The sequence below is a fragment of the Pavona decussata genome, unplaced genomic scaffold, assembly GCF_977016875.1.
Source record: "Pavona decussata unplaced genomic scaffold, jaPavDecu1.1 SCAFFOLD_6, whole genome shotgun sequence".
NCBI lineage: Eukaryota > Metazoa > Cnidaria > Anthozoa > Scleractinia > Agariciidae > Pavona > Pavona decussata.
Genome location: NW_028145430.1, coordinates 1,447,544 through 1,462,159, shown reverse-complemented (window position 1 = coordinate 1,462,159; position 14,616 = coordinate 1,447,544). Strand labels below are relative to the sequence as shown.

The following is a 14,616-nucleotide window of genomic DNA, read 5'->3' as shown; positions in this document are numbered from 1 at the left end:
GAACTTTGTCCATGTTATTTTAAAAAACAAATCGACGGCAGTTTTCTATGGTCTATACTCTTACAGACCATAAAATGACGCCATAAAATGTTTAAAACTTGGAGATGGAACCACTCGCCTGCGGCTCGCGGCTCCACCTGAGTTTTGATCATTTTATGACGTCATTTTATGGTCTATAAGAGTATAGACCACACAAAACTGCCGTCGATTTGTTAAATGTCGCCACAATTACAAATTTGTTCACTGATACATTCGTCGGCGGCATGATGTGTCCCTTATGTAAGCAAGGAATGGAATCTCATCTCTTCATGTAAACAGGATATGAAATCACAATATCATGCCGGTATGGAACTCGCCCCCGTGCGAGTTTTCACAATGCCTTACCTATCAAACTACTATGATTTCACGAGTCATCGAGTCTTTGATCATTTCTCTTTTCATTGCAACAGCAACAAACAATTTAAATGTTTCCTCGTGAAACAGTTCAATATGACAATAATATCGAATGGTTAACTTTTTTTTAACAATTTTCATTATATCATAGATTATGAAGGCTTGAAAAATTTTACCATGAACTGAAATGACTTAAAGGTTCACGCATCTAGCTAAATTCCTTTCAGGTATCAGCTTTAGTAAAGAGCCTTGTCGGTCAGTTGTTATTCCCGCCACATTTTCCTTTGTCAAGTTGGTAATTGATTTCCTTTTTTCTACCAAAAAGATTCCTTTGCTTGTCTTTAGATCGACAATGATGTTTGTTGCATTAATTGCCTTTCTCCTCCAGATCTGCAATTGGTAAAAGGGCACCCTACAAATGACAAAATTTAGAACATAACGCCGCGAAATTCTGTAAAAATCTGAGGTCAAAATCCCCTGAAATATGAGGGTTGTCCAATACACCCAAACTGAGTCCGATGGACGAAGGCCACGAACGACCAGACTCACCGGAAGTCAGTTCGCGAGAGACTTAGTATATATACAGCAAAGTATAGTTAAGGAGGGGGTGGAAAATGTCGGCAAACGGACTCCATCGGATCCGATGGAGACGGGTTGCCGTGGCAAGAGTTCATCGGACTGCCGTGTGTCAGTTCGCGAGAGACTTAGTAAATATACAGCAAGGTGTTGTTGAAGAGGGGGTGGAAAATGTCGGCAAACGGACTCCATCGGATCCGATGGAGACGGGTTGCCGTGGCAAGAGTCCATCGGACTGCCAGTGTATCAGTTCGCGAGAGACTTAGTAAATATACAGCAAGGTATCGTTGAGGAGGGGGTGGAAAATGTCGGCAAACGGACTCCATCGGATCCGATGGAGTCGGGTTGCCGTGGCAAGAGTCCATCGGACTGCCAGTGTATCAGTTCGCGAGGGACTTAGTAAATATACCGCAAGGTATAGTTGAGGATGGGGTGGAAAATGTCGGCAAACGGACTCCATCGGATCCGATGGAGACGGGTTGCCGTGGCAAGAGTCCATCGGACTGCCAGTGTATCAGTTCGCGAGGGACTTAGTAAATATACCGCAAGGTATAGTTGAGGATGGGGTAGAAAATGTCGGCAAACGGACTCCATCGGATCCGATGGAGACGGGTTGCCGTGGCAAGAGTCCATCGTTAGTAAATATACCGCAAGGTATAGTTGAGGAGGGGGTGGAAAATGTCGGCAAACGGACTCCATCGGATCCGATGGAGACGGATTGTTGTGACAAAAGTCCATCGGACTGCCGTGTGTCAGTTTGCGAGACACTGATGGAGACGGGTTGCCGTGGCAAGAGTTAATCGGACTTCCTCAGTTTGTGAGAGTGTGATAATATATAGGTCACGAGAGACAGCAAACTGGAACAGAGTTAATAAGCGGCATAAGAGACGCTTTTATTAACTAAGGTTGGCGCCAGTCACGAGACGAACGCGAATGGAATAAGAGCGTGTCCGCTCACTTTCGTGGGCTTGCAAATGGCGTCCGGCATTCGAATATGAGGCGTAAAAAGTGGTTTCGAACGCGGACACTTTTAGGATGCATGGATTATAAGTTACTGCCACTTCTTGTAGGTTAGGAATTCTTATGTTTCCAAATAACAGGAGACAGATTTTATTAATTATGAAATTATTTAACTATAAAAGTTTACGCTAAAAGAGAACGACGTTTCGACCATCCGATGGTCATTTTCAAGTTCAAGATGAGAAGTAAAATTAGCATGTGCTTAAATACAATTGTGAAAAAACTAATGAGATACTGACTTAAAAAGCTCTAAGATATTCACATCTAAATAGCGTGAATGGTAAATAGAAAGCAACGCTAAAAACGATAAAAGGTGTTTAAAAGGTACAGTGTATTTAAAAGTGAAATAATTAAACAAATATTACTCCGCGCGGATCGAGTCGCATTGTTTGTTCAGTTTCGGCTTTAGGTCGCGAATAAACAACTTCTCGAAGATCAAGCAGTCGAGTTTGTTCTGACAATTTTTTAGGATTTTGAAGTTGCTTTTAATGGTCTCTGGATCCTGTCCATGCTCGTCCTTTACGTGATTGCCAATTGTTGATCGCTTGTGTTCCTCCACACGTTGATGTAAGTGTCGACTCGTGAAGCCAACATAGTCTGCCTCGCACAGACCACATTTGAAATAATAAACAACGTTTTGTTGATTCACAATTGGAGGTTAATGTTCCTTTGGTTTGTTTTTTTCCTTGATCTTCTGACTTGTGTAGACAGGATGGACATCAGCATCAATCTGTCGGCTGCGATCACTAAGTTGGTGTCTTACCGCGTTCGCTGATTTCTGGTCTTTGAAAGGTAAGACGATTCTGACGAGAGCTTGTTCGTCGGATACCCGTTGTTTAGGACATGCATTCTCAGTAACTTTCGTTTCAATAAAATGTGTGATGGTATTCTCTACGACGGTTTCAGGATAATGAAGCGAGAAAAATCCCTTCAAGACGTTCACGTTCCTGATGGAAAAAAATGCCAATTCGAAGAGAGTTTGAACGCCCGGTTTAATATTGATTTCAGCAGAGAATGTTTTTTTTTTTTTTTTCATGTCAACATGGCTTTTCAAGTCAGTATCTCATTAGTTTTTTCACAATTGTATATAAGCACATGCTAATTTTTACTTCTCATCTTGAACTTGAAAATGATCGTCGGACGGTCGAAACGTCGTTTTCCTTTAGCGTTAACTTTTATAGTTAAATCCATTTCGAAAAAATTGTTGATTCGTATGAAATTATTGATATGGTTAAAGTAAGCTTTGTATGGTTGAAGAGGGCTACAGGGGCACGTAACGACTGTTTCCTTCTAAATGCATTGAAAACTCTTTTTAGGCTATCCAGAGTACTTTTAGATCTCTAGAAATGTATCTTATTGGCGCTATGAAATTTGTACCTGTTGGTCATCCTAGCTATAGGGGAACGTTAGTCTTTTCGAAAACGGCAAGAAGAAGGTGGTACACGCGATGCTAATTTTTCCCCAACGGAGGAAAAGTAATTGTTAAAAATGTTAGAAATCTCAAGGGGATCATTTGTTTGTAAACTCGCAGACAATAGTTATTGTAAATGTAGTGTTAATATTATTTCATTTATAGTTTTCAGTGTCTCTCTTATTTTGCTGAGATAGAATCATGAATGTCAGGATTGTGTGAATGAGATTGAACGTAGGTGAAAAAAAAAATAACCCGAAATTAAATGTAACTTGTAACACGTACAAAATTTACTTTAGGCCTGTTCCTACAGTGTTGTCACTCATGGTGTATAGTAAGAAATTAAAGAAAAATGGTTTTGTTTTTAAGGCTGATTTAGATATGGGAGGGGCTTGTGTTCATAAGTAAGTAGCACATCTATAACCCTTTTCAGAGGTGTTGGTGTAAAAACAGTTCTCGGTTTGAGTGTTATCACTTCAATCATGAGAGAGAAATAACAGGGCATGAATGGATAGTGTCGAAGATGGCTAGTGGGAAAAGTGACCAACTGCTTTGAGTTGTTTTGATATGATTGACATAATTTTAGAGGCCACTGGAGATTATTTTCATTTGACCTCCAGAGTAATTAACCATTAAAATTTCATTTAGGTTTTAATTCTCTGCTTTTCTTTTTTTTTTTTTTTTTGCTGAATGTGCGAGTTTGTTATTAGTCCCTGATTGGCAGTAATACTTGCTGTGAAATTAAGATCTCTTTAATTTATAGCAACTGCTGATGTTATTGTTTGGGTTGAATAAGAACAATATGGTATGTGTCGTTAAAAGAGTACGTTTATAAGTACGTAAATTATGATCATCTAGGTGAGTGTAGTCCTGAGAAGGACTGTTTGTGGTGACTTTGACTGACGTTTCGACAACCTGAGCGGAACTGAGTCATCTTCAGAGTCAAGTGGATGTAGGCGGTATATACGTCTCTGGTTGTTAACCTGATTGTCCAGATGTTATTGGTCGTTTGACAATAGGTCGTTTGATAATAGGAACAGTCATGATAGCCGAAACCTAAACAAATCTTTGAAAACTTCAGATATACTGACTGTTACCTGTTCCTTTTCATTTTAAGGTTTTTTAAATCTGTTATGTTCATTTAATTGTGGGAACTGGACAACTTCCGATTGAGAATTGTTTGGATGAAAGTAAGCTTATTTTTTACAGGAGTACAAACCCTTCTTAAGAGGAAATGTTACAAAATTTTTCATTCACGAAATCAGTGCTACGCTGGCAAGAAAATTATGATCATTAAAGGTCGTAAGAGAGAATACTTACTTCTTTTATATTTTTCGGCAGTAAAGTCCAGTCTAGATCGTGTTTTATGCAGCCCTTCAAGTTCTTGTCTAATTGTGTGAGTTGATTTATAGGCATGGCTGGTGCGTGTTCCGTGAACTTCAGAAAGGAATGAATTGAAAAGCAACTAACTGCTAGATTTACTGGCGGGTATAAACAATGGCACTAGAAGTCTAATGTGCGTTTTGAGCATTTATGTAACAATGCGATTTAATAAAGGATTATTGATAAAATGGACATATTATTCTTTTGTTTTCATTTTCTCTTGGGCATAGTTATATTCTGATAAAAGTGCCGTCTATTCTTAAAACCGATAAAGATGTGACGCTAATCTAGTGTGATAATTGATGATATTACAACTGATCAAACGAGAAGCGACCCATTTGTGAAATTTTTTTTTGACAACTAGATTTGAATTTGTCGAGCGATAAAGCGAGGGAAAATTGGCCGCACTCGGCATGAGTGAAATGCGTGGTGTTTCGCCTCTTAAAGAACGACTGATGTTACATGTGTAGCGCGCTTGTTTCGCCTCATGGCTTAAAGAACGACTAATGTTTCACATGTAGCGCGCTTGTTTCGCACCTCGTGGCTTAAAGAACGACTAATGTTATATGTGTAGCGCGCTTGTTTCGCCTCATGGCTTTAAGAACGACGCATATTTCATGTGTAGCGTGCTTGTTTCGCTTCATGGCTTAAAGAACGAGTAATGTTACATGTCAGTGTAGCGCCCTTGTCTCGCCTCACCGGCTTCAAGAAAGACGTATATTTCATGAGTAGCTTGTTTCGCCTCATCGCTTAAAGAACGACTAATGTTTCACATGTAGCGCGCTTGTTTCGCACCTCGTGGCTTAAAGAACGACTAATGTTATATGTGTAGCGCGCTTGTTTCGCCTCATGGCTTTAAGAACGACGTATATTTCATGTGTAGCGTGCTTGTTTCGCCTCATGGCTTAAAGAAAGACGTATATTTCATGAGTAGCTTGTTTCGCCTCATGGCTTTAAGAACGACGTATATTTCATGTGTAGCGTGCTTGTTTCGCCTCATGGCTTAAAGAACGAGTAATGTTACATGTCAGTGTAGCGCCCTTGTTTCGCCTCACCGGCTTCAAGAAAGACGTATATTTTATGAGTAGCTTGTTTCGCCTCATGGCCTTAAGAACGACGTATATTTCATGTGTAGCGTGCTTGTTTCGCTTCACCGGCTTCAAGAAAGACGTATATTTCATGAGTAGCGCGCTTGTTTCGCCTCATGACAAAGAGATATTTTCTATGTCTCGCGCGAACTGGCTTCCGGGAAGTCCGATTGACTCTTGCCAGGACGAACTGTCTCCGTCGGATCCTTGCCAACCTCGCTCCTGTTAACCCCTTACTTCCGGTACCACTGATCAAGCGCCTTGCACCCATTTCCGGTTCCGGTCGCGATCAGACTCTATCCGCCTGGGAATGAAGTCAACCGGACTCAGGTCGAGTGTATTGGACATGTATGTGAAATATCTAAGATCATTTAGTGCAAGCCTAGGGAAAGCTAAATCATCACAAATATGTACTCATTTCCATAGACACGGCTATTTGAGGATCGCTAATGACAGATACCAGACCATTGGTATGTACTGCGGTTGGCGAACTGGACAAACCGTTCGTGTAACTGGGAACTATTCCATGATATATTTTTATTCAGACGGGATTGTTCAATCTAGTGGATACGACTTATCTTTCTCCTATGTTACTTCCGGTAAGTACAGGGCAGATGTATCTGTTGAACCACAGGCAGCCCAAGGTCGCGTCACTAGAGAGCGTGTCATAATTAATCACTGGAAAATCTGGACCATTTACAGACTTGATGAAATGTTTGTAAATGTAGAATTTACAGACTTTTTACAAGAATTAAATTCTGCCTACTCTTACTTATCGACTGCAAAATGTTTGTAAAATCTTTTTTGCAGACATTTCATACAGTTTTCTCAATGTCCTCTTTCTAGAATATCTATGAAATGTCTGTAAAATTTAACTGAAGTAAAAATGGGAAATTTACAGACTTAATGAAATCTTCGAAGAATGCTTGTAAATCTTACTTTTACAATGATTTTCTTTAACGTCTAAAATGTCTGTAAAAAGTAGCTCTGACATTTAAATTCAAATTCTCTGTAAACTGGCGCATAAAATCTCTGTAAATTGTCATAAGCAGGGCATTATGAAATCTCTGTAAATTGTCATAAGCAGGGCATTATGAAATCTCTGTAAATTGTCATAAGCAGGGCATTATAAAATCTCTGTAAATTGTCATAAGCAGGGCATTATGAAATCTCTGTAAATTGTCATAAGCAGGGCACTATAAAATCTCTGTAAATTGTCATAAGCAGGGCATTATGAAATCTCTGTAAATTGTCGTTTCATTTACGAAATCATTTGTTGTCCGCCAACTTTGTCGATCAGCTCGCTGTACACCCGGGTCTCATACGCTCTGCTCGTTGGCCTGCCCATTGCCGGTCGGTCATCGGTATTATTCAATATGGCGGACATGGACAGGGCTCAGAGAAACTTGTTGTCTATTTTAATGGCAGGAGCCGTTAACTGGTGAGTAAATCCTCTAGGAGTAACCATTGGTTAGGAAGTGTCGGCGAGAAATCGTTGCAATAGCAATTTTGTGTTGACTTCGAGACAAAATATAACTTGAGTATTAAACAGCTGGTAACAGCAGGAACACATCTAATGACAGTGTGATCGTCATATCGCTTCTTACTTATATCTTGACTAAGCCGAAGCGAGTCGAGGCAAAAAGTTGGGCAGGTCTTAGGAGAATAACAACTGTCAGTGTCATAACTGAACCGTGTTAGTTCTGGTATAGATCTAAACGAAGGCTATAAACTGACTTGTTGTGTAATGAGCAAAGCGGGTCTGGTTTTGGGGGCAAAATGGGTCAAATTGCAGCTAAACTGTTGCGATTTTTGATAACCAAACTGACTCTATGTATTGAGTGAATCTAGTCACGTGTGGCCAGACACTAGTAATTGCATTCCTGACATTCCAGTTGAACAAGAAAAAATTCAGCCTACATGTGTCGCACACCCGCAGGGTGTACATATAAGACTGTAAGTCTGCTGATTGATACGGTAATTAGTCTTCTCACTCCTAATTGTCTCCCACAATTTTTTTTTATTTCTTCTAACATAACAAATCCATATTTTTTGTATGTTAGGATAAGGGCCAACCTTCGCCAAGAGTCCAGGTGTAAAACGGAAGTGAAGCTTATTATGCCAGAATTGAAGAAGGTCAATCCCTCCCTGCCCCCTAGAGCATTAGGAATGGCAATAAGATGTGCCTTCCCAGCATTCAACCTGTACAAGCAATGCAGCCATGACCTTGCACATAATTTTTCTTTTTTTCGCCCTTGGGCCTGGCTATTTATTATCAGTATGAATCTACTAGTCAAGAGTTCTATAATTTGATTGGCTACGCTACTTGCTGTCTGTTCCATAATAAACAGTGAGTACCAAAAAGGTTATTGGCAGCAACAGACTAAGGCTGCATTAATTTGGGATGATCCAGATCAGGATCTATTCCTTTGCCCTGATCCTGATCTGGATTATCCCAAAGGAATGCACCCATATACTTCAAAATAACAATACAATGAAGCAAAGCGTTTCATTTTAGAGGAATATTTATTAAGATTTACACTTGAAAACTGTGGCAAGTTACTTTAAATATTAAACTACAAAATTCTTCAGAGTCTAAACTAAGGTGTGTTTAAACATGGATGCCAATAGACTTATCATATTTAACATGAAGAAGTATTTACATGTATGCATCCACATTCAGTGCTTAGTCATTAATGTTTTGTTTTGGAATCATTTGGAATTATTGCACATAATTTATGCCACTCATTGACATTCCAATCCTAGCAGTATGCAGGATGTTTGTCCCATGAACCTAGTTTAACGGCCTTAGCTCCCATGAGTCTCCTGTAGCTCAGTGGTAGAGCATCCGAACTTGTAATTGGAAGGTCTTAGGTTCGACTCCTGATAGGAGCACTCAGAATTTCTTTTTCCTAGTTTGCCTGTGTCATAACTGAATAATACATCATTCTCATTTGTTCACATGGCTTAAAAATATTACATCACATTTCCTTTCATTGCACATATGCCACTCATTGACATTCCAATTCCTAGCAGTATGCAGGATGTTGTTTTCTTTTTCCGAGTTTGCCTGCCATTGCTGAATAATACATAATTCTCATTGGAGCACTGTCTTTGTAAACTCAAAAGTGCTGATTGTCTTCTATTCTGTAACCACCCATAACTTTTTGGGGCTCACAGATTTAACATTAAATCCATGAGCCCCAAAATTAAACATTTCACATTTTCAGTGTAAAGCAGGATTTCCGTTATATCCTGCACGTAATGCTTTGTGGGTGTTTTCGCGCTGTTCACACCCTTGTTGGAACGTGATTTGTACTGCAATGATTAAGAATAAAATAAGTTCCCTCATTATCTTGTTCAAACTCGCTGACGAGGTCTGTGTTATCAGACGAAACCGGTAGGAGAAAATAAAGAAGTTGACAAGATCTTTTGCTGTGTGCTGCTTACTAGAGTTTATTTTTAAAAAAAAAATTAAAAAGAATTTAAAAAAATTGTTTAATCTTCTATACATGGTTAAATAACGTATTATATTTTATTCCTTTTTTATTCAGCTGAGTTTAAGCTTGATCTACAATGTACATTTCATATTTGTTCAGCTATTAAAAAATATGATTTTAAGGCAGCTGTTTTGTACCAACACCAATCAGAACTTCACTGTACACTGGAATTTACAATTCACAGTTTCTTTGTTGTAAGTTTTAATCTGAACCATACATTCAACCATTCCGTGGCAAATTTAATATGCAGCAATAACAAATGGTTTGGAAGAAAGAGCAGCGTGTACTTGTTGTCTATACCACAAGAGTGAGCTGTATAATAATAATAATGATGATAATAATAATAATAATAATAATAATAATAATAATAATAATAATAATAATAATAATAACTTTATTATTGTGTTACAAAAAAAAGGAATGTAGCTGAGGGGAGAAGTCTCCTCTACTTATAGTGGACATCTAACTAAATAGCCTATTTTTAACTCTAGCTCAAAAAGAAAGAACTACAATATATTGAAATTCACATCGTAAACCATGTATGTTATTTTAATTGGACATATAAAGACATAAAACCAAGATGAGTAACTGATATTAGTATTTGCAACTGGCTTCCTTTCAAGGAAAGCTTTAATACCAAAAAAGCAAAAACTTAGTCCCAAGCTAATACAATTGGTCGTACACTGAATTGCACTTGTGAAAACACTATTACTTTCAAACCTTCTTTGATGAATCTTGACTCCATTTAATGTCAAAAAGAACAGCAATGCTTTGAATCATAATTCCAACGACCTTCATGCGCAATGCTCGCTTTTAAAATGAACAAGAAAGCGACTAGAGTCACTGAGTACCGGCAGCCATCTTGGATTTCATTCAGACCGGGAAGACTGGGCATGAACAAAGCCATTTTGGTCAGCAGCTATGGAACTGCAGGCTCGGGAAAAGACCGTTTCATTTTTCTTTCATTTTTAGTTTTTTGGGATTTTAGGCGGGATTCAAGCGTTCAGGAGACATTTCCTCTGGATTTTTACCTCTGTTAAGCGAGAAAACGATGAAGTAAGGCAGCAAATGCGGACAACTACCTTTAGAAAGTACAGGTAAGATTTCACACAATAATTTTGATGAAAGACTGCGTGAAAATGTGTGATTTTATAGATCTTCTGGGCGAGTGCAATTGCCCCTCTTGAATTCGAGATTTTTGAAGTAGACATTCCCTATTTATTTTTAGTATAAAGCCTTTGCAATTGTTTTTGCGAGGAAGCAAATATTATTTTTTGTAGCTGTTTTAATATAATGTCTTGGTATATTAAAGCTGAAGACTTTAAGACACTGATCTTGATTTGAAGGAAGTTGTATGCATGGAGATCAGTTCATGATCAATTTCATTCCCATTGGGTGTATATTCTTGTAACTGCCACCTCAGATGTTAGTTAAAGGCTGAATACCCTCATTTTACTCAAAAACCAACAAGATCACTGTGATCATTCAGAAGAACTCTGTTTTACTACAGATTTTCAACTCAATATTGTAGTCAAGGCCGATACTCAAGACTGTACTGAGCTTCAGAGTGAAGGCACCAAATCCTGCTCAACAAGATAAGTCACTTTTGACTGTTGGACGTTACAAAATTATATATATTTAGCTACAATAATTTTCATCACTGAAAAATATCATTCTCAATAATAGCAAATAACAATGAATGAAAAGCCTGATCACAGAAAAGTAATAAATTAGTGTGTCCCTCAGTCACTACTTGTGGTCAAAGCAATGGCAGCAATAGTGAGGTTGCAGATAATTCAAGTGTAAGTATAGCTGCAAGGACAATGGGGAAACATTAGATTTTAAAAGAAGTATTGGATATTGTTCATGTATGGGGAAACAAGGCTTTAGCCAGAAGGGTGTCCAGATGTCCTTTGCTCAATTTTAAAAAAAAAATTAAAATTCACTTGATCCTTTGAAATGTTTTTAAGAAACATGCTCATTGGACACCCATCTTTCATTTTTCTACATGTAGCTAAGTGCTTGTGGAAAAACCTTGAATTTCATGTATGTTCCTGGATAGATAGACAATGTCTGAGATAAGTACATGTAGATGTACATGTGTGTTACCCAAGCACACAACACAATGACTGTGGCTTGAACGCAGACAGTTTGACGTGGAATCAATGGAATAATCATGTTTGACCACTGTGCCTGCCTTTGCAGTTACAATAATATAAAAAATAATTTTAAATAGTTCTGAATATTCTCAATCTCTACTCCTACATGTAACTTAACATGTTGTGGTTGATCTGGTTTTGCAGTTTTTAATGATGGGTACATTTTTTTTTATTTCTTAGCCTGTTGAAACAAGGAACTCACTATCACCCTATGAGAAGGAGAGGTTGAAAAAAATGGAACAAAACAAACTGGAATGACTGAAAAATGAAATGGTAAGGAACAGTGCCATTCTTGCAACCAAAAATAATAAAGACAATGGCAGTGAATGCAATTTCCAACAGAATATTTCCAATGCTGTGTGGACTTCTACTATGTTTTATTAAATGCATTTACAAATATATCTCATCTGGAAATAAAAAAAACAGAGCAGTTTCATTTCCCTAAAGAATATGCTGTTGCATATTCGTGATAGGCATAGTATCATTACCGTTATGTTCTGAAGATAAGGAATAAGCTCATTACTAAAATTGACAACATTTAAGACCCAGCTGCAGTTTGCTTTGACACTGGAAACTTTGTTGGTTGTATGAAAATTGTCATTCCTGATAACTATTCAATAACCCAGGCATGACTCAGCAGCACAAGGAGCAGGGGATTTTCCAAAGCTGTTTTGAGTTTCAGCTCCTGGCACTTTGGCAGAAAAACATAGTATTGACCACAATAAAGAAAAGAACATCCCTGGTAACTTGTCCGTTTCCTAAATCCTGAAACATACAATAAACTGCAGTTCATGTATGTGTACAGAGGAAACAATTCATTTTATTGGCCTTGGAAATAGTAACAGATACAATTTTCAGTCAAACACAGGAAACTGTTTCATTAGGATTAGACAACATATTTTACACTTGTTAACATTGTTTGCTCTTGATCGCTTTCAGATACCCAAGCACATGGCCATTACAACTGGCCTTTTCTATTTAAAGGCAAGTAAAGTGAATGAGGTAATAATCATAACAGTTAAAAAGGAACTAACCACATTGGGCATATGACTGCCCAGTAGCCAGTCATTCACAAAGGAGGTTTTATAGTTCTTCTAGGGAAAGAACTTTTTAAAGAGGGCAAAATTAAGGGGGGGAAAAGTTATTTCCAAGGATAATCTGGTCCTGGTTGACTAATTAGAAGGGCAAAGAAATGTTCACTTATATCAAGACAAGTACTCTTGAAAAGGTGACAGCATAAACATGTCCTGCATATAAATCTGATAGAAAAAGTAAATGCCACTTGATATATGTAAATCACACTGTACATTTAGGTTCAGATCATCTATGCAATTTTTTCAGTGTGACTAAATGACTAATGGACGAGTTCAATACTCTTCTGAGTAGGCATGAACTGGGATCAGAAACTTTTGAAAATGGCTCTGCCTAGTAAAATCTCTATGGCTTCTGTTGAGAATCATAGTTATGTAGAGAGAGTTCAGAGTTTTAAATGATATATAGTACTACAAATGTTTAAGTTTCATATGCTTATGTATCTCTAATTTACCATTTGAAAAAAAAAATATGGCTTCTGTTGAGAGTCTTAGTTATGTTGAGAGAGTTCAGAGTTTTTAAATGATATATACATGTAGTACTACAAACGTTTATGCTTCATATGCTTATGCATCTCTAATTAACCATTTGAAAAAAAAGTATGGCTTCTGTTGAGAGTCTTAGTTATGTTGAGAGAGTTGAGAGTTTTTAAATGATATCTAGTACTACAAAGGTTTATGCTTCATACACTTATGCATCTCTAATTAACCATTTGAAAAAAAAAATATGGCTTCTGTTGAGAGTCATAGTTATATTGACAGGGTTGAGATTTTTTAAGCAATAGTAATAATAATAATACAGGTGTTTATGCCTTTACGCTTATGCATCTCTGATTTACCAATTGACAGCAATATATGTACTGTATGTCTTCCTTTAAGAGTCTTATGCCCCATTCACACCAAGGCTTAAACACGTTTGAAAGCTGTTTAGTTAAGCAAAATTTAAAATTGTTTCCTTCATAAAAGCTGCTTTTGGATTTTTGTCGACTACAGATTTAGCACAAATGAAAGCATAAGTTAAAGTTTACTTGAATCCTATGTCAAAGCCAATGGTTCAGCTTTCTGTTACCAGTTTTCATTTTGTTAAACCTGGTTTAATTAAACATGTTTTGTTGGTGTGAATGGGGCTTTAGATATGTTGAGAGAATTCGGACACGCTTATATATCATACATTTGTTTTGCTTATTATAGATTATATATTTCTGGCATTAAAAATTTGATATAGATTATTTCTTTTGTATTAATTTAAAGGATTTATGAATATGCATTTTATTTAAAATTCAATTCAATTTACACCAATTCCTCATGAAAATTACAAGTAAACTTGTATAGAACAGAGTGACTTAAGGACGGTGCCTACTAAGTTTTTTTTTTGTGTGGTTTATGACTATGAGGGGAAAGCAGCAGGGTACCTGTTGCAGAGATCCTGAGATGTGTTGTAATAAAATGTTTACATTTTAAAGACATTATATGCACTTAATTTATGACAATTTTAGTAATATTTTATGGTCTGATTTTAGCTTTTTTGCAGAGATTTTATTGGCATTTTGTGTTCTGGCTGTGGTATTCTGTTTTTTAAACAGCCGGTTTTTTACAGAGAAAATGTGAATAATTTACAGAGATTAAACTGTATACGTTTTACAGACATTAAATGTACTTTTCGTTGACATTATGTGTAGTTTATTTGTGTACATTATACTAACATTTTATGCAGTAATTTTTGTTTGATTTTTACAGACGTTTTATTGACGTTTTATATTCTTCGTTTTACAAAGTTTTTTTCTGAGCTTTTTTTTACAGAGAAAATGTGCAGATTTTACAAGGATTAGTATATACGTTATAAAATGTCTGTAGATTTCGGACAAAATTTACAAGGAAAAAGTAGGGATTTTACAGACATTTCATGCGATCGTAAGGCACAAAATGTGGTGAAATTTACAGAGATTTTATACGGTTTATAAAATCTCTGTAAGTGTGCAAATTTACAGACATCGA

The 14,616-nt window shown here is 37.1% G+C and overlaps 1 protein-coding gene, 1 long non-coding RNA gene and 1 other non-coding gene across 3 annotated transcripts in view; all 3 read left to right on the top strand.

The window, feature by feature from the left end:
• The window catches only part of LOC146489085 (uncharacterized), a 311,447-nt gene that overhangs the window by 185,828 nt on the left and 111,003 nt on the right, over nucleotides 1-14,616 (top strand). The window contains exon 14 of the mRNA XM_085105827.1: nucleotides 6,298-6,470. Coding sequence (XP_084961953.1) covers nucleotides 6,298-6,470 — 173 coding nt within the window. The remainder of the gene's footprint in view (nucleotides 1-6,297; nucleotides 6,471-14,616) is intronic.
• Nucleotides 8,694-8,766, top strand: Trnat-ugu (transfer RNA threonine (anticodon UGU)). The gene has a single exon. It is a non-coding gene; the product is annotated as a tRNA-Thr (tRNA).
• Nucleotides 10,327-14,288, top strand: LOC146489095 (uncharacterized). The gene is made up of 3 exons (XR_014863946.1): nucleotides 10,327-10,468; nucleotides 10,882-11,803; nucleotides 12,470-14,288. It is a non-coding gene; the product is annotated as an uncharacterized LOC146489095 (long non-coding RNA).